The sequence below is a fragment of the Siphateles boraxobius genome, unplaced genomic scaffold (genome assembly GCF_051911475.1).
Source record: "Siphateles boraxobius isolate OS27281-9 unplaced genomic scaffold, OSU_SipBor_1 78, whole genome shotgun sequence".
Classification (NCBI taxonomy): domain Eukaryota; kingdom Metazoa; phylum Chordata; class Actinopteri; order Cypriniformes; family Leuciscidae; genus Siphateles; species Siphateles boraxobius.
In genome coordinates this window covers 131,160-150,431 of record NW_027509206.1, presented here as the reverse complement: position 1 = coordinate 150,431, position 19,272 = coordinate 131,160, and the positions used below count along the sequence as shown (strand labels likewise).

Here is a 19,272-nt window from a genome sequence, read left to right as displayed (position 1 = left end):
CGACAACGTTGGAGTCACACGTTAGTGTCACGCGTCTGTGGTGTGATGACGTTGGAGTCACACGTTAGTGTCACGCGTCTGTGGTGCGACAACGTTGGAGTCACACGTTAGTGTCACCAATCAGTGGTGCACCGATGTTGGAGTCACACGTTAGTGTCACGCGTCTGTGGTGCGACAACGTTGGAGTCACACGTTAGTGTCACGCATCAGTGGTGCAACGATGTTGGAGTCACGCGTTAGTGACACACGTCAGTGGTGCGACGACGTTGGAGTCACGCATTAGTGTCACGCGTCTGTGGTACGATGACGTTGGAGTCACACAATAGAGTGACGCATCTGTGGTGCGACGGCGTTGGAGTCACACGTTAGTGTTGCGCGTCTGTGGTGCGACGACGTTGGAGTCACACGTTAGTGTCACGTGTCTGTGGTGCGACGACGTTGGAGTCACACATTAGTGTCACGCGTCTGTGGTGCGACAACGTTGGAGTCACACTTTAGTGTCACGAATCAGTGGTGCACCGACGTTGGAGTCACACGTTAGTGTCACGCGTCTGTGGTGCGACAACGTTGGAGTCACACGTTAGTGTCACGCATCAGTGGTGCAACGATGTTGGAGTCACGCGTTACTGTCACACGTCTGTGGTACGATGACGTTGGAGTCACACAATAGAGTGACGCGTCTGTGGTGCGACGCCGTTGGAGTCACACGTTAGTGTCGCGCGTCTGTGGTGCGACGACGTTGGAGTCACACGTTAGTGTCACGTGTCTGTGGTGCGACGACGTTGGAGTCACACGTTAGTGTCACGCGTCTGTGGTGCGACGACGTTGGAGTCACACATTAGTGTCACGCATCAGTGGTGCAACGACGTTGGAGTCACACGTTAGTGTCACGCGTCTGTGGTGCGACGACGTTGGAGTCACACGTTAGTGTCACGCGCCAGTGGTGCAACGACATTGGAGTCACACGTTAGTGTCACGCATCTGTGGGGCGACGACGTTGGAGTCAGCGTCTGTGGTGCGACGACGTTGGAGTCACACGTTAGTGTCACGCGTCTGTGGTGTGACGATGTTGGAGTCACACGTTAGTGTCACGCGTCTGTGGTGTGACGATGTTGGAGTCACACGTTAGTGTCACGCGTCTGTGGTGCGACGACATTGGAGTCACACGTTAGTGTCACGCATCTGTGGGGCGACGACGTTGGAGTCACACGTTAGTGTCACGCGTCTGGGGTGTGACGACGTTGGAGTCACACGTTAGTGTCACGCGTCTGTGGTGTGACGATGTTGGAGTCACACGTTAGTGTCACGCGTCTGTGGTGCGACGACGTTGGAGTCACACGTTAGTGTCACGCGTCTGTGGTGTGACGATGTTGGAGTCGCACATTAGTGTCACGCATCTGTGGTGCGACGACGTTGGAGTCACACGTTAGTGTCACGCGCCTGTGGTGCGACGACGTTGGAGTCACACGTCAGTGTCACGCGTCTGTGGTGCGACGACATTGGAGTCACACGTTAGTGTCACGCGTCTGTGGTGTGACGACGTTGGAGTCATACGTTAGTGTCACGCGCCTGTGGTGTGACGACGTTGGAGTCACACGTTAGTGTCACGCGCCTGTGGTGCGACGACATTGGAGTCACACGTTAGTGTCACGCGCCTGTGGTGCGACGACGTTGGAGTCACACGTTAGTGTCACGCGCCTGTGGTGCGACGACGTTGGAGTCACACGTCAGTGTCACGCGCCTGTGGTGCGACGACATTGGAGTCACACGTCAGTGTCACGCGTCTGTGGTGCGACGACGTTGGAGTCACACGTTAGTGTCACGCGCCTGTGGTGCGACGACATTGGAGTCACACGTTAGTGTCACGCGTCTGTGGTGCGACGACATTGGAGTCACACGTCACCGTCCCACCGGTGTGGGGGCAGAAGTTGATTTACATGGTGGGACCATTTGCTAACAATGGGAATTTGATTGAGTTTACACTTCCTGAGAACATGAGGTAAAGGATGTTAGGATTGCTTAGGTAAGACTTGCGTCTCGAACGGTGCACAAGAGAGAAATTCAAAAGTTAATTTGCTTTGTTCTCTCAGAGAGTTGCGCTATCTTCTGTTCTTCCAGTTTTTCCCAGTCTTACAATGGTGGTTCATTGATTTTGAGATCGGACGATTTTTTTTTTTATGTTTTGACCAAGACAATTAAAATCTGCGCACCAAGATCAAAAATACAATTAAAACAGTGAAATATTATTACGGTTTAAAATAATTGTTTTCTATGTGAATATATAGTAAAGTGTAATTTATTCCTGTGATCAAAGCTGTATTTTCAGCATCATTACTCCAGTCTTCAGTGTCACATGATCCTTCAGAAATCAGTATAATATGATGATTTAATGATCAAGAAACAATTATGATTATTATCAACAGTTGTGTACAATTTTTTCAGGATTCTTTGATGAATATAAAGTTCAAAAGAACAGCATTTATCTGAAATACAATCTTTTGGAGAATTATAAATGTCTTTACTGTCACTTTAATGCATCATTGTTAAATAAATGTATTCATTTCTTTCAAATAAATAAACAAATCTTACAGAACCCAATTTTTGCAGAAATCCTGCTATGTGAATGTAATGCTCAACAAAATTATTATTATTATAATCAATGTTTTCAGGATTATTTGATGAATAGAAGGATCAAAAGAACATTTATTTGAAATATAATATTTTGTAACGTTATAACATTATATGTCTCTACTGTAACTTTTGATCAATTTAATTGATCATTGATGAATAAAAAATTCATATTGATATTGATTTATTTTATTTATTTCCCCCAAAAAATAAAATGAAGATTCTTACTGACCCCAAACTTTTGAACGGTAGTATTTAATGTTACAAAAGCTTTCTAGTTCAGATAAATACTGTTCTTTTGAACTTTCTCAAATTAAAAAGAGAGATTCCTGTCCTGTTTGTCTGATCAATGAAAGATAGTCATTGTTATTTGTGTGGTTCCTTTGGTGCACAGAAATGAGTAGACCTACCAAAGCTTTGACTTTACACTTTCAAGTTCACAAAGTAAACACACAGATGGGCGTTGGAGCTAGTGGCAGATAACAGACAGTATGACAATGCAAAATCATAATTATGATGATGACAAAAGTTAATCTGCTGGAAGTGACTCCTGACCTAATAATAAAGGCCTGACCCCATTCGCCCTTTCCTATTTACGTTACTGGATCATTCAATATAAACTGTGTACAGGTGTCACATAAAAGCAGTTTAAAGGGATAGTTCACCCAGAAAAGAAGATATTTTGATGATTATGGGTGACCAAACAGTTGATGCACACCATTGACTTCCATAGTATAAAAAAGAAAATACATGGGGTTTGATCAACTGTCTGGTTACACATATTCTTCAAAACATCTTATTTTGTGTTCAGGAGAAGAAATAAACTCATGCAGGTCTGGAACAACATGAGGGTGAGTAAATAATGACGGTGTAACCCAACCTGATCGGTGAAGGTCTCTGCGCGTTAACATCTTCACGCGTGGCATAGGAATTTGATTAAATGAAATACATTTTCTCATATGTATTAACTTGTTATTTCATGACTCCATAAATGAAAAAGGTTTTAATGATTTTTGTGCTATGATATGATATTTTAAGTGTGAGCGAGTTTTTGACTATTCTTTTTAACTCTTTACTGAAAATAATGTCAGAGTCGATTAGAATAAAATCAAATGTTTAAAATTTATTATGTCAGAAATGTATCACGCCATAATCAGTTCAAAGATAATAAATACAAACAGCAATTGCTCTGGAATAAAGAGAGAAGATGCAATACCTTGACATTATAAAATACATGGGGAAATACAGGGGAAAGAGATGTAGTTTAGGATTGCTTAGGTGAGGCTTGAGTCTCGAATGTTGCACAAGAGAGAAATTCAAACGTTAATTTGCCCTCTCTTCCAGTTCTTACAGTCTTACAACAGGATTTTTGTTTTAATAACCATTAGGGAATGTTCAGTGTAAAGAATTAACGGTTAAATAATCATTAGCGAACATTCTGTATAATGGTTATAAAAAAAAACATTGAGAACGTTTTGAGTATGTTATTCATGTTTATTAACACACACACACACACACACACACACACACACACACACACACACACACACACACACCTGTATAACTGTAAGTGACGGTATTTGTCTCAAAATCAAGCAGCGAATGTTCTGGGAACGTCATGGCTGTAAAAATAAAACCTAAAAACCCGTTCTATGTTTGCTGACCTTGGTGTTGCTCCAACCATAACCCAAATAATTCACAGACAACATATTCCAAAATATAAGCAATTAAACAATATTTTTTGCATTGTCATGATTACAAAAGCAGATTCAACCCCACAGATTAAACCCGATGCGCGTGTTGTTACCTTGACCACGCCATCATCATCCGCGCACAACAAAGAGGAAGAGGAATTGCTGAGTCATAATATGATGACGTGCCCGCAACGACACGGTCACGTGTTTTCAGTGCAAGCAAAGTGTGTGCGCGCGAGGACAGGACTGACATAACTCGCGCACTCCGATCAAATATCAACAGCTCGCAGCCTGAGGCCGCTTTATTCGCACATAACGTGAGTTTTAGTGAAACATTCCTCGCGCGCACACAAAGTGCTTGGAAACAAAAGCGAATCATCTCCTACTTAAAAACGAATCGTTGAAGGGCCTAGCGCGCGCGCTCGCTCGCTCGCATTATACATTATCGTTTATCAGTATCACGGAACGCGTGACGCGGCGGCGGAGAAGTTGCAGTTGAAGTCCGTAATAATCATAAGCCAGGGTTTTTAGGTTTGTGATATGGGCTTGCTGTCACAAGGCTCACCGCTCAACTGGGAAGAGACCAAGAAGCATGCTGACCACGTTAGAAAGCACGGCATCCTTCAGTTCCTCAACATCTACAATAAGGTGAAAGAGCGACAGAAGGATGTGCTGAAATGGGGAGATGAGGTGAGGATGCATGCTTTCCTTTACATCCTCAGAAATCATGTTATAACTGCATATTTATGGGAAACACGTGGTTGGGTTGCATTAAATGATGCAATGGAGATGCTGCTTGTGAGCAGGTGCACCTTCAGCTCACTTTGTGTTTGTTATTAATGCACTTTTTTTGGACACACTTGACTTGATCTTAAAAAAAAACATTGTAAAGGCTGATGCTTACAATCTTGCAATTGGTTTTGTAGATACATGCGAAGTAAGATGTTTATGTAAGATGTCTATTTTACAGCAATGCTAAGAAAAAAAAAGTCTGGTAGGAAATGAATGATTATTGTGTTGATGTTGTATTACAAAACATTTGCTGTTATTGAGTAGGATATGTTAAGGTTAGAGACAGGTGTGGTGGTATGGGTGAGTTAAGGGGTAAGCGAAGGTCAACAGTGTAATTACCCCAAACTGTCCGGTACAACAAATGTCCTGCTGACCTTTGACCTCCTGTGATGTTTAAAAGTAATTGGATAAAGTCCCCCTGTAGTCAATAATTGTATCCTTTAAAACTCATCTTTGATCACCAAAATGACATATTTAAACATTTTTAATGCTATAAAATATCTTGAATGTAACTCGACACCCTTTGCCTCATTTAGTATTCGCTGTTCTATGAATATGCAAATGAGCCCCGCCTCCACTCACTCACTCACTCACTCGCTCAGAGATCCACTCGTTGACGATCACAAGTTGATCTGATCGGTTACAAGGTCGTTTGTGACGTCAGAAACACCAGCGATTTCAAAGCGTGTTTTTGAGACTGTCTTTGGTTCACTGCAGTTTTAAGGAGAAAATACTCAGCAATGCTGTTGACTTATGAATTTACACATGGTTTGTCTTAAAGCATATTAAAAACACCACATAAACATATAAACAACATTAATAGCTGGATTTGCACCACAGGGCGACTTTAAAGTCCCTGTAAGGGCAATTTAAAAAAATATTCTAAACACATTATAAATTTTAGAAATGTATTGCTTAAACATATTACAAAGACTGTGAACTATGAAGTACTGAATTGTGGAGTTAGACCGTTAAACAGTTTTTCACCATTGCTATTTTCCGGATTTTTTGGGCGGGTCTAAAACTGGGCTCGATGACGCACTGGAGCCCCTGAGCTCCTGGACACGCCCCTACTTGATGGCGCACTAGAGCCACTGAGGCTGGCCGCTCCACTAACAATATAAATAGAGCACATTCGCATCAGTTTGCCGCTCAAGTTACTGTCAGTACTATTATTGGTTACTACAGCGTACAGTTCGCTAGTTAGCTATGTCTTCGTCACGGAAATGCGTACTACATTACATTTACATTTATTCATTTAGCTGACGCTTCTATCCAAAGCGACTTACAATTGCTGTATATGTCAGAGGTCGCACGCCTCTGGAGCAACTTGCTCAGGGACACATTGGTGTCTCACAGTGGATTCGAACCCGGGTCTCTCACACCAAAGGCATGTGTCTTATCCATTGCGCCACCACCACCACCTACTACCTGGATACGATCATGTGCAAAACAGATTGGTTGTCCTTATTTAAATTTCCTTAAAACGATCACATCAAGAAGAGGTGGATTAATTTTGTGAAGAGCCAGCTTGATGGAGAGCTGAGGATCACCGCAAACACTCGCCTCTGTAGTGATCATTTTACACGGGATAGTTTTATAAACTTTCGTCTGAGACAACTGGGATTCACTGATAATCCGCTGTTACTGGTGTATGGGGCCGAACCGACTCTCTCCCGCCTCGGCCTTCATCCTCCCATCGCGCCAAGAACTGGTGACATCATCGGCAGTGCCTGCCCACCAATGAGTGTAAGTTGCCTTGTCTGCTTATGTTATAATTAACCTAATAAGCTGCTAGGAGCATCCATTCCGGCTGTAGCGGGTGACAGTTGAGTGTGGCAACGGCAGCTGTACCGCGAGTGGGCGTGGTTAAAGCTATGCCAGCTGACACGCCCCCCGCGTTTGAGAGCAGAGACTACTGCTCATTTTTTCAAGATTTTGATAGCTTATTTTATGTACTTGCCAGATTTTTTTATCATTCAAATTTGGCTGGGTGGCTAATAACACATTTTTCTGTGATATGACAAACTCAGAACACATACTTCATTTTGACTTTACAGGGACTTTAAACCACTTTAAGAGATTGTGCTGAAGATCCAGGCAAAATTAAAGAAGCTCAAATACAATATCTTTTGGGTTTGACATCATATTCTCCCATTTCTGTTAGCCTGTTTCATAGTCTCAGTTATTATTCAAACTATGGGAAATGAGTGGGCATGTCCACATTTTCCACCGGTATATTGAGTAATGTATTACTTGTGTAAAGCACCCCAGGCATGTGAAGATCTGCACTCTTACGCAGTGATTTTAGCTTATAGATTTTTGCAAAATCCCATTTCTTTTGGTTGGATGGCTGTGCAGTTAGTCATCTTTCAGTGAGCTGTTCACTGTTATCCAAAGAGTACTAAACTAAACATGTGTTGCTTAAAAGTGTTTGCATGTGCAAACTCGCAGTTCATGTAGGATCAACAGGCTAATGTCGATTTCTGAACCTCCTATTGAAATGGATTTTCATCTCATTACCTTTGACCAGCCAGAAGACGTCAATGGATTTACGGTAAAACCTGCTGGAATGTTGTTGGTTTAGGTGAATCCTTTGTTCAGCATTAGTGGCTTAAAAAGGCAAAAAGAATGGAATGGGGGGGGGGGGGGGGTGAAAATGAAATGGGGGGGGAAAAGAATGGAATCGGGGGGAAAAAGGAGAATGGAATGGGGGGGGTGTGAAAATGAAATGGGGGGGAAAAGAATGGAATCGGGGGGAAAAAGGAGAATGGAATCGGGGGGAAAAAGAAGAATGGAATCGGGGGAAAAAGAAGGATGGAAACGGGGGAAAAAGAAGAATGGAATGGGGGAAAAAGAAGAATGGCATGGGGGAAAAGAAGAATGGCATGGGGGAAAAGAAGAATGGAATGGGGGGGTGAGAATGAAATGGGGGAAAAAGAATGGAATCGGGGGAAAAAGAAGGATGGAATCGGGGGAAAAAGAAGGGAATGAGGGTGGAAAAGAAGAATTGAATGGGGGAAAAAGAAGAATGGCATGGGGGAAAAGAAGAATGGCATGGGGGTGGGATGGAATGGGGGGAATGAAATGGGGGAAAAAGAAGAATGGAATCGGGGAAAATAGAAGAATGGAATCGGGGGAAAAAGAAGGATGGAATCGGGGGAAAAAGAAGGGAATGAGGGGGGAAAAGAAGAATGGAATGGGGGAAAAAGAAGAATGGCATGGGGGAAAAGAAGAATGGCATGGGGGAAGAAGAATGGCATGGCGGGAAAGAAGAATGGAATGGGGGGGGGGGAATGGAATGGGGAGAAAGAAGAATGGAATGGGGGAAAAGAAGAATGGAATGGGGGGAAAAGAAGAATGGAATGGGGGGAAAAGAAGAATGGAATGGGGAAAAGAAGAATGGAATGGGGGGGAAAAGAAGAATGGAATGGGGGAAAAGAAGAATGGAATGGGGGAAAAGAAGAATGGAATGGGGGAAAAGAAGAATGGAATGGGGGGAAAAGAAGAATGGAATGGGGGGAAAAGAAGAATGGAATGGGGGGAAAAGAAGAATGGAATGGGGGGAAAAGAAGAATGGAATGGGGGGAAAAGAAGAATGGAATGGGGGTAAGAAGAATGGAATGGGGAAAGGAATAATGGAATGGGGGAAATGGGGGGAAAAGAATAATGGAATGGGGGAAATGGGGGGGGAAAGAAGAATGGAATGGGGGGAAAATAAGAATGGAATACTGGGAAGAAGAATGGAATGGGGAAAAGAAGAATGGAATGGGGCGAAAGAAGAATGGAATGGGGGGAAAAGAAGAATGGAATGGGGGGAAAAGAAGAATGAAATGGGGGGGGGGATATGAATGGAATGGGGGAAAAGAAGAATGGAATGGGGGAAGAAGAATGGAAAAAAGATGGATGGAATGGGGGAAAAAGAAGAATGGAATGGGATAAAAAGAAGAATGGAATGGGGGGAAAAGAAGAATGGAATGGAGTGGAATGGGGGACAGAAGAATGGAATGGGGAAAAAGAAGAATGGAATGGGGGAAGAAGAATGGAATGGGGAAAAGAAGAATGGAATGGGGAAAAGAAGAATGGAATGGGAAAAAGAAGAATGGAATGGGGGAAAAGAAGAATGGCATGGGGGAAGAAGAATGGCATGGCGGGAAAGAAGAATGGAATGGGGGGGAGAATGGAATGGGGGAGAAAGAAGAATGGAATGGGGGGAAAAGAAGAATGGAATGGGGGGAAAAGAAGAATGGAATGGGGGGAAAAGAAGAATGGAATGGGGAAAAGAAGAATGGAATGGGGGGAAAAGAAGAATGGAATGGGGGAAAAGAAGAATGGAATGGGGAAAAGAAGAATGGAATGGGGGGAAAAGAAGAATGGAATGGGGAAAAGAAGAATGGAATGGGGGTAAGAAGAATGGAATGGGGAAAGGAATAATGGAATGGGGGAAATGGGGGGAAAAGAATGGAATGGGGAAATGGGGGGGAAAAGAAGAATGGAATGGGGGGAAAATAAGAATGGAATACTGGGAAGAAGAATGGAATGGGGAAAAGAAGAATGGAATGGGGGAAAGAAGAATGGAATGGGGGGAAAAGAAGAATGGATGGGGGGAAAAGAAGAATGAAATGGGGGGGGGGGATATGAATGGTGAAAGAATGGAATGGGGGAAGAAGAATGAAAAAAGATGGATGGAATGGGGATAAAGAAGGAATATGGTGGGGGAAAAGAAGAATGGATTGAGTGGAATGGGGAAGAAGAATGGAATGGGGAAAAAGAAGAATGGAATGGGGGAAAAGAAGAATGGAATGGGGAAAAAGAAGAATGGAATGGGGGAAAAAGAAGAATGGAATGGGGGTAAAAGAAGAATGGAATGGGGGAAAAGAAGAATGGAATGGGGGAAGAAGAATGGAATGGGGGAAAAGAAGAATGGAATGGGGGGGGAAGAAGAATGGAATGGGGGAAGAAGAATGGGATGGGGGGAAAAAGAAGAATGGAATGGGGGGGGGATGGAATGGAATGGGGGAAAAGAAGAATGGAATGGGGGAAGAAGAATGGAATGGGGGAAAAGAAGAATGGAATGGGGAAAAAGAAGAATGGAATGGGGGAAAAAGAAGAATGGAATGGGGGGGAAAGAAGAATGGAATGGGGGAAAAAGAAGAATGGAATGGGGGGGAAGAAGAATGGAATGGGGGGAAGAAGAATGGAATGGGGGAAGAAGAATGGAATGGGGGAAAAGAAGAATGGAATGGGGGGGGAAGAAGAATGGAATGGGGGGAAGAAGAATGGAATGGGGGGAAGAAGAATGGAATGGGGGAAAAGAAGAATGGAATGGGGAAAAGAAGAATGGAATGGGGGAAAAAGAAGAATGGAATGGGGGGAAAAGAAGAATGGAATGGGGGAAAAAGAAGAATGGAATGGGGGGGAAGAAGAATGGAATGGGGGGAAGAAGAATGGAATGGGGGAAAAGAAGAATGGAATGGGGGGGGAAGAAGAATGGAATGGGGGGAAGAAGAATGGAATGGGGGGGAAAAGAAGAATGGAATGGGGGGGATGGAATGGAATGGGGGAAAAGAAGAATGGAATGGGGGGAAAAGAAGAATGGAATGGGGGGGAGAAGAATGGAATGGGGGGGGGGATGGAATGGAATGGGGGAAAAAGAAGAATGGAATGGGGGGGAAGAAGAATGGAATGGGGGAAGAAGAATGGAATGGGGGAAAAGAAGAATGGAATGGGGGGGGAAGAAGAATGGAATGGGGGGAAGAAGAATGGAATGGGGGGAAAAAGAAGAACGGAATGGGGGGGGGGGGGTGGAATGGAATGGGGGAAAAGAAGAATGGAATGGGGGGAAAGAAGAATGGAATGTGGGGGAGAAGAATGGGGGGGGGGATGGAATGGAATGGGGGAAAAAGAAGAATGGAATGGGCGGGAGAAGAATGGAATGGGGGGGGGGGATGGAATGGAATGGGGGAAAAAGAAGAATGGAATGGGGGGGGAGAAGAATGGAATGGGGGGGGGGGGGGGGGAAAGAAGAATGGAATGGGGAAAAAGAATAATGGAATGGCATCCGACTAGGAATGTGTTTTTACTTTCATAATTCATGTAATAAGAGTATAAACACTGTGCTCTGTCATTGTTGGTTGGGTTTGCAAGGCAAATGCTCTCACTCATAATGTGCAGATAATACCTCAGCCAAAGCAGGAACTAGCTCTACTTGTGGGCAATATTTTTGCTACAGTAGTAATGTGATAAACCGTATGATAAGAGGTCTAACTCATCCCACAGGTGGAGTACATGTTGGTGGAAATGGATGACAAACATGAAAAAGCCCGTCTGGTTCTGAACGGGGAGGAGGTTCTGGAAATCCTTCAGGAAAAGGGGGAAAAGATTGACCCCAAGTGAGTAACTGATTGTGTTACAAAAATATTCTGAACATGTTGATGTGATGATGACCCAAAAAACACAAGGTCAAAGTTTTCCACTTAGAATATAATTTTTAGGGATGCACCGATATTGCATTTTTGGTCGATACTGATAATTCTTTATATTTGAAAGCCGATAACTGATATATTGGCCGATAAATCTAAATCCAAAATTGTATCATTTTTTGAGAGCCTGATTACAAAAACAAAAGTCTCACCATTAAAAGCCATGTCCCAAACACACAATTATAATGTTCTTATGATAATTTTATGTGGCCGATATGACAGACTTGCGCTGCACATGTTTCTCTGAACTATATTTTCCATTTTGAAGTGATTACAATCATATTTCAAGCAATTCGAAACATCATCATGGTGACCAGTGTGCATCTGAAGTGTCTCAGCTGATGGAAATAATACATTATTTATCGGCCAAATTTTCTTTTCGGGGTGATAACAATAACATTAAAAATGATGATATAGCTATAGCTAAAGTGGCCGATATATCGTGCATCCCTAATTATTTAGTTTACATACTCAGAGGTTTGTTACAATCATGACTTCAAAAATAGCAGGTTTAGCTGCAACTGTGTAACGCCGGGATAAAAAGTGTTTGTCCCCATTCATTTATTTTATTTATTAGCTGGTTTGTTCTTTTGTACACATTAACTGTAAAGTCTTGCAGCCAATCCCTCCTTTATGCATCTGTTTAACAAGTCAACACGATCGATAGTATCTTTTGTGTTTCTTGTTCCTCTCCCTTCGATTAGACTTGCCCCAATTATGCTATTTTAAAGGCCCCTAATGTATGGAGTTAGTTTAGTTTCTTTATTATTCAATAAAAAAATATATTTTCAGTTAAAAAAACCTTCACTTCAATAAAAGAAAAACTTTTCAATCAAAGAAAAAAAGTATTTGAATCCAAAAATATATTTGAGACTCAAAAAAATACATTTGAACACTGCTTTTCTTTGATTGAAAATGTTTTCTTTGATAGAAGTCCGTTTTGTTTTGTTTAAAGCAACCTTTTTAATTGAAGTAACATTGTTTTTTGATTGGACCATATAATAGGTAGGACATTTGTGTCTTTATCATTCAATCAAAAAAGAAGTTGCTTCAAACAAACAAACAACAGAATCAATAAAAAAGTCACTTCAATGAAAAGATAAACATTTTCAAATATAGAAAATCGTTTTTGAATGCAAACAAAATATTTGAGACTCCAAAAATTGCATTTGAACACTTTTTTTTATTGAAAATGTTCTCTTTGATTGAAGTAATCTTTTTGTGTTTGGGCCATACATGGGTAGGACATTTGTGTCTTAATCATTCAATTCCAAAAAAGTTGTTTTCAATCAAAAAAAATATTTTCAATCAAAGAAAAAACTGTTCAAATGCAAAAAAAATTACCCCGTGAATAAAACAAGTATTGAAGAGGATGTTTTTTCGTTGTTTTAGTTTTTTTTTATTTGAAGTGAAAAAAATTTAGAAGTTCAAATTGTTTTAATTGAATCATTTTTTTAAGTGAAAAAAGTTTTGAAGTTCAGATTCTTTCGTTTGAATCATTTTGACACAAACGTTCCGCAGTGGGCGGGTGCTTCTCTATTGGTCAGACATGTTTGATTGACAAGTGTCTACACCAACGACATCTTTCTGACAAAGTAGTCATGTTCTTTAATTTTCTCATAATATGCACTCACACATCAGCTCTTTACTCTCAGTGTCTGAAACGCTTCAATCACAGATTTAGTCTCTCTAAGCCCCGCCTCTCTGAGAGCTCCTCTGCTGTGATTTGTCAGAAAGCAAACGCTCATTATCATATCTGAATCTCACAGTGATATGAACAGTAACGATGGTGTGGGTTTTACCGTATCAATCTCAGAAAACAGCTTCTTCTCGACAAGAACAACACAAACCAAACTCTTCCAGTCTCAGATAAACTGCAGTGTTTGAGGGCGGAGCTAAGAGACGCTGTTCAGCCAATCAACACCATGGGCTGGCATTATGCAAATTCATTAAAAACATATGCAGGTTCATCAGGAAGTGAGACTGAATTACTGACGACTCGTTTCAGTTCAGAATTGATTCATTCTTTAGGAGACAAAAACTCAGTTTATCTGAACTTTGATCTTTGAAACTTTACAGATCTTTTACATTCACAAACAGCTCTATTATTACACACTACATGAAAGAAAATATATACACTTAAATATTTTTTTTTTTAAATGACAGGCTCATCAGAAGTTAGTTTGGCCAGGATAAGCATTATTTGAAGTTTGATTATTGTGGAATGTGGATTTGTTGATGTTGTGTATCTGTAGCTCAGGGGAAGATCAGCACACACTGCATTCCTCATTAGTGCCTCTCTACTGCACACACTGAAGAGTGTGTGTCACAGCACTTTACACTTTACACATCGATGATCCCGTTCAAAACGTTTGCATTAGCCATAGACGGATATATTCCACCATGTGGAAAAACACTGATGCAATCGTGGAATCCCGTCATAAAAATGATATTTAATGTGGAATATTGTGGAATTCTGCAAATTCTGGATGAATAAATCAAACTTAGGGTTTGTATAATCATATGTTCATGATATGGACTAGTGTGCGAGTATTAAAGCTTAAAAAGACTATATAACACACATATTTACACACAGAAACTCAAAGGTTTTCACGGCAACCCATCATCATAAAAGTTTGGTTTAACTTGACATGTTGTCTGCCAAAAAATAAAAGGATTTTTTCAATTTCTTTAATTGCTTATGTTTTATTCCATTGTTTACCACCGTTTTTGATAATGAATTTGCATTAGGCTTAATTATAAATGCAGAAAAAAACAGAATTTCTGACAAAAAGAAAATTTCTTTAAGTTGAAGTTTAATAAATTCAATTGATTCTTGATTATTAAAATTTAATCAAACCATTAAAATGGATTCTATAAAATTTAAAATGGAAAACATTTTAACACTTCTAAAACGAAACTAATAGATTGTTGTTAAATTGTATGAGTTTCATGAATTGTTTAGACTTGCTTTTTGATTACTAACATTTTAATTTAACCATTAAAATGTAAAAAATAAATTGTGTGTGGAAATTTTGTCTGTATTTTGACTACTTTATTGTAATTTTATCGTCCTCAATGCCCACAGCACTCTCTTGACATCATTATTGGCCATTGTCTGTTGTGTTGTCCATTACTTTACATTACTAGAGCAAGAATATGATGGTAGTCACTAATACACGAGTGCTCATTTATCTACCAGTGCATAATGGATTAAATGAAGTGCTTCTGCTAGTAATTCACATTTATAAGTTACTTTTCATAAAGAGAGAGAATATTGATCTCTTGAAATGCAGGCCGGAGTACGGCAGCTACATGATCGAAGGAAAGTTTTATAAATTCAGTTGATTAGTCATGCATTTTGATTATTAAAACGTAATCAAACCATTAAAATGAAATCCATAAATTTTAAAGTGGAAAACACAGAATTTATGGGATTCTTGAGAAAAAAACGTCACATTTCATAGGGCCTTAATTTTTGTTTTTAACTTTTTAGAACTAATAGATTGCTGATAAATTGTGTAAGTTTCATGAATTGTTTAGACATGCTTTTTAATTATTAACATTTAATTTACTGTATTTTCCGGACTATAAGTCGCTCCGGAGTATAAGTCGCATCAGCCCAAAAATGCGTCATGACGAGGAAAAAAACATATATAAGTGGCACTGGACTATAAGTCTCATTTATTTAGAAATTTATTTAACAAAATCCAAGACCAAGAAAAGGTTATTTAAACAGACTTTAATTCATTAAAACAGAAGGCATTTAAGTTATTCAGCTACACACAATAGCACAAAGAACAACAGGCTGAATATGTGTCCGGTATGTTGTTAACGTAACACATCAAAAGTTAGCTACACAATAGCATAAAGAACATACCTGAATAGGCTGAATAGGATAAAATAAAATAAAATAACATAACAAGACAGCGAGTCCAACAGTTATCGGTAAAGCAATTTCACCAAGCTCCCGCGATCTTATTCCACATCACTGAAGTGTAGTGTGGAGCTGTAGTCTAGAGCACATAGAGCGCTCTCTCGTGGCTGTAGACGGTAATGTCACCCCCAATTTCGCCCAAATGATGCATTCACGTCATACCACAAATACATCAAAAACTCGCAAATAATAATCTGGGGCCGTCAGCGATCCTGTGACGAGTAAATCTTGGTAATTTTGATATATAAGTCGCACCTGACTATAAGTCGCAGGACCAGCCAAGGTATGAAAAAAAGTGAGACTTATAGTCCGGAAAATACGGTAACCACTAAAATGAAATTCAGATTTTTCCAAAATCCAAAATTTGTAACCGATTAATACTACAATTTAAACGGTTTAAAAGTTAAAAAATTTTTTTAGTTTGCTGCATGGTTAAATAAATACTATATAGGCTATATTTGTTAACTCACGGGGCGCGTCGACACGCGCAGCCACACGTGCCTACAGACATATATCGCTGAGCAAGCACAATGAAGCGAGTGAAAAGAAGTAGGGGAGAGCTGGGACGATTGAAACGCGGGACGGATGAAACATTGAGATTTCCTTGAAAACCACTCACGTTATGTACGTCAAATTTTCGTCAGCACGTACAGCACCCGTACCAGCACACGTATCAGACCCGCGAAAACGTACTCGGTTACTAACGTAACCTCGGTTCTCTCTAGAGAGGGAACGAGTACTGCGTAATATCTTACGCTATGGGGAAAACTCTTTTCCACGAGATATTGAAGCCAAAAATTATCCTTTAATTTTGATTAATGTAAAACGCTGTGCGGCAGCGTGCAGACATAGGCAAGACGGCTCGCACGCCTATTGGCTGCCCTGCGGCAACAGCAGCAAGCCTATCGAGAGAGGCCCTGCGTGACGTGACATCCAATGGGGGCGCTTCGCGCCCATTTCGTCACATCCCGCGAGAATAGGCGTGGCCTTGGCCTGTAAATACACTCGACAGGCTGATACAAACTGGTTTTCATCACTGAAGCGAACCAGCGCTGTTGTATGCATGGCAAGATATGCAGTACTCGTTCCCTCTCTAGAGAGAACCGAGGTTACGTTAGTAACCGAGTACGTTCTCTTACGAGAGTATCTCTCGTACTGCGTAATATCTTACGTTATGGGGAACACAATGTAAGACGCCGTGCGTACTGGGATCCCACACTAAAGTCCCAAGGGCAGTAGCCTGGGGCTCATATAGTGCATAATCACCGTAGACTCACAGAGAGTCGGAGAAGAGAGGCTACAAGCATCATTCCCCATGAAATAGCATCCCACAGGAGCTAGTTATGTTAACAGTATTTCCCGCAGACAGGGTGAACGCGTTCAGCCTGAACTGGGCAAAAGTACGGGTTATTCAACACCCATGGAGCTGTTCTATCGATCAGTGAGCGATACTCAAGCAAAACTCAGCATTCTGCGCCGGCGCAGCGGGACAGATAGTACTGAATTCTAGACCGACAGCAGCTTGGCCTGTAAGGCGGGAACCTCTAGGTTATAGAACCGTATAAATGTAGACGGGGAGGCCCAGCCCGCCGCCATACAGATATCATGCAAGGAAATCCCACTAGACCACGCCCACGAAGAGGCCACGCCTCTCGTGGAGTGCGCTCTGACACCCAAAGGACACTGCAGGCCCTTAGAAGTGTAAGCCAGCGCTATGGCATCGACTATCCATCTGGATAGGCTCTGTTTTGATACGGCCAGTCCCTTGGAGCGTCCGCCAAGAGCTGCTCAGTCTGCCTGAAGACAGACGAGCGGGACACATAAGCTCTCAGCGCCCTGACAGGGCAAAGGAGATTAGCATCCGCCTCCTCATTGTTCACCGGGAGGGCGCACAGGGAAATAACCTGGGCCCTGAACGGTGTGTTGAGGGATTTGGGCACGTACCCGTGCCTTGGTTTGAGTATGACTTTTGAGTCATTAGGCTCAAACTCCATCCCACATAGGGAGGTCTGGGAGGATTCAGCCTCCGAGCTCCCCTGAGGAATCGCACGACTAGGTCGTTTTTCCCCAGTGATTGGCCAGACGTCAGTTTTGCAAACGCCGTTATGGCCGCCACGTATACTTTGAGCGTGGATGGGGTTCTACCCTTATCCAGCAGCTCCTGAAGGAAGGAGAACACTTCCGTAACCCCGCAGTCTACGGGTGAAAAGCCCTGAGCTTGACACCAGGTAGAGAACACTGACCATTTCGAGGAGTAGAGCCGTCTAGTAGACGGGGCCCTAGCCTGCGTGATCGTGTTTAACACTCCCTCCGGGAGGTTAGCGGGTACCCGTTGATGGCCCACACATGTAGGGACCATAATTCCGGGCGAGGATGCCAAATCGAGCCCTTTGCCTGAGAGAGGAGGTCTCTCCTCACCGGTATCGGCCACGGGGCAGTGCTGGTCAGCTGTTAATAGGACTGGGAACCAAGTCTGGTTCGTCCATAGCGGAGCCACGAGCAGCACTGGGCATCCATTTTCCCTGATTCGTTCCAGCACTTGAGGCAGGAGCGAGATGGGGGGAAAAGCATAGAGGGGGCGTCGGGTCCATACGTGGGCCAGCGCATCCCTGCTCTTGGAGAAAAAGTTCGGACAGTGAGCGTTTTCCTGGGACGCGAACAGGTCCACCTGCGCTCTGCCGAATGTCTCCCACAGCAGTTGGATCGTCTGCGGGTGCAGCGACCATTCCCCTGCTGGGACATTGTTTCTGGACAGTCTGTCTGGTCCCAGATTCAGGTGACCAGGCACATGCGCTGCTTTCAGTGAAAGCAGGTTGTGCTGAGCCCAGTCCAGGAGGTGTTTCGTCAGCCTGTAAAGGCTTCGGGACCTGACGCCGCCCTGGTGATTTATGTACGCCACCACTGACATGTTGTCCGACCGGACTAAGATGTGGCGGCCTTTTATCTGGGGACAAAAGCGCCTTAGTTGTCTACTGCCAGCATTTCTAGACAGTTTATGTGTAGGAGCTTCTCCCGTTCTGACCACTGGCCAAAGAACGGTCTGCCCTCGAGCAGCGCTCCCCACCCCGAGGTGGAGGCGTCCGTGGACACCACCATCACACTCGAGGGAGTCCCCAGACTCACTCCTGACTGGTACCAGTCGGCTTTTTTCCAAGGTTTCAGAGCCGAGACGCATTTCCTGTCGACCCTGAGGCGAAACAGACCAGCGGCCCATGCCCCGGGTGGAACTCGCGCTTTCAGCCATAACTGCATTGGGCGCTTGCGAAGCGGGCCCAGCTGACCAGCTGAAGTACCGAAGATGCTGAGGCCATGAGACCCAGCATTTTCTGAAACCGCTTGAGCGGGACTATAGAGCCGCGGTGGAAGGATTTCACGGCGCGCTGAATGTCCAGTCCCCGCTCCGGCGACAGACTTGCTGTCATAGGCAGCGAGTCTATCACTGTTCCCAGAAAATAAATTTTCTGGCTGGGAGGCAGCGAACTCTTCGCCCAATTGACTGTGAGACCCAGATTCTCGAGATGCTCGAGTAATTTGGTCTTGTGTTCTATGAGCTCTGATCGTGATCGAGCTAGAATCAACCAATCGTCCAAGTAGTTCAAAATTCGCATGCCCTGAAGTCTCACGGGTGCGAGAGCCGCGTCCATGCACTTCGTGAATATGCGGGGTGCTGGGGAAAGGCCGAACGGTAGGACTGTGTATTGATATGCCTGGCCCTTGAAGGCGAATCTCAAAAATCGCC

At 42.9% G+C, this 19,272-nt stretch overlaps 1 protein-coding gene across 1 annotated transcript in view; it reads left to right on the top strand.

Annotated features, from left to right (window-relative positions):
• The first annotated feature begins 4,461 nt into the window (after positions 1 to 4,461).
• LOC143728574 (glutamate--cysteine ligase catalytic subunit-like) overlaps positions 4,462 to 19,272 on the top strand; it is a 53,016-nt gene continuing 38,205 nt past the window's right edge. Inside the window, exons 1-2 of the mRNA XM_077219362.1 lie at positions 4,462 to 5,012; positions 11,394 to 11,506. Coding sequence (XP_077075477.1) covers positions 4,863 to 5,012; positions 11,394 to 11,506 — 263 coding nt within the window. The 5' untranslated portion in view covers positions 4,462 to 4,862. The remainder of the gene's footprint in view (positions 5,013 to 11,393; positions 11,507 to 19,272) is intronic.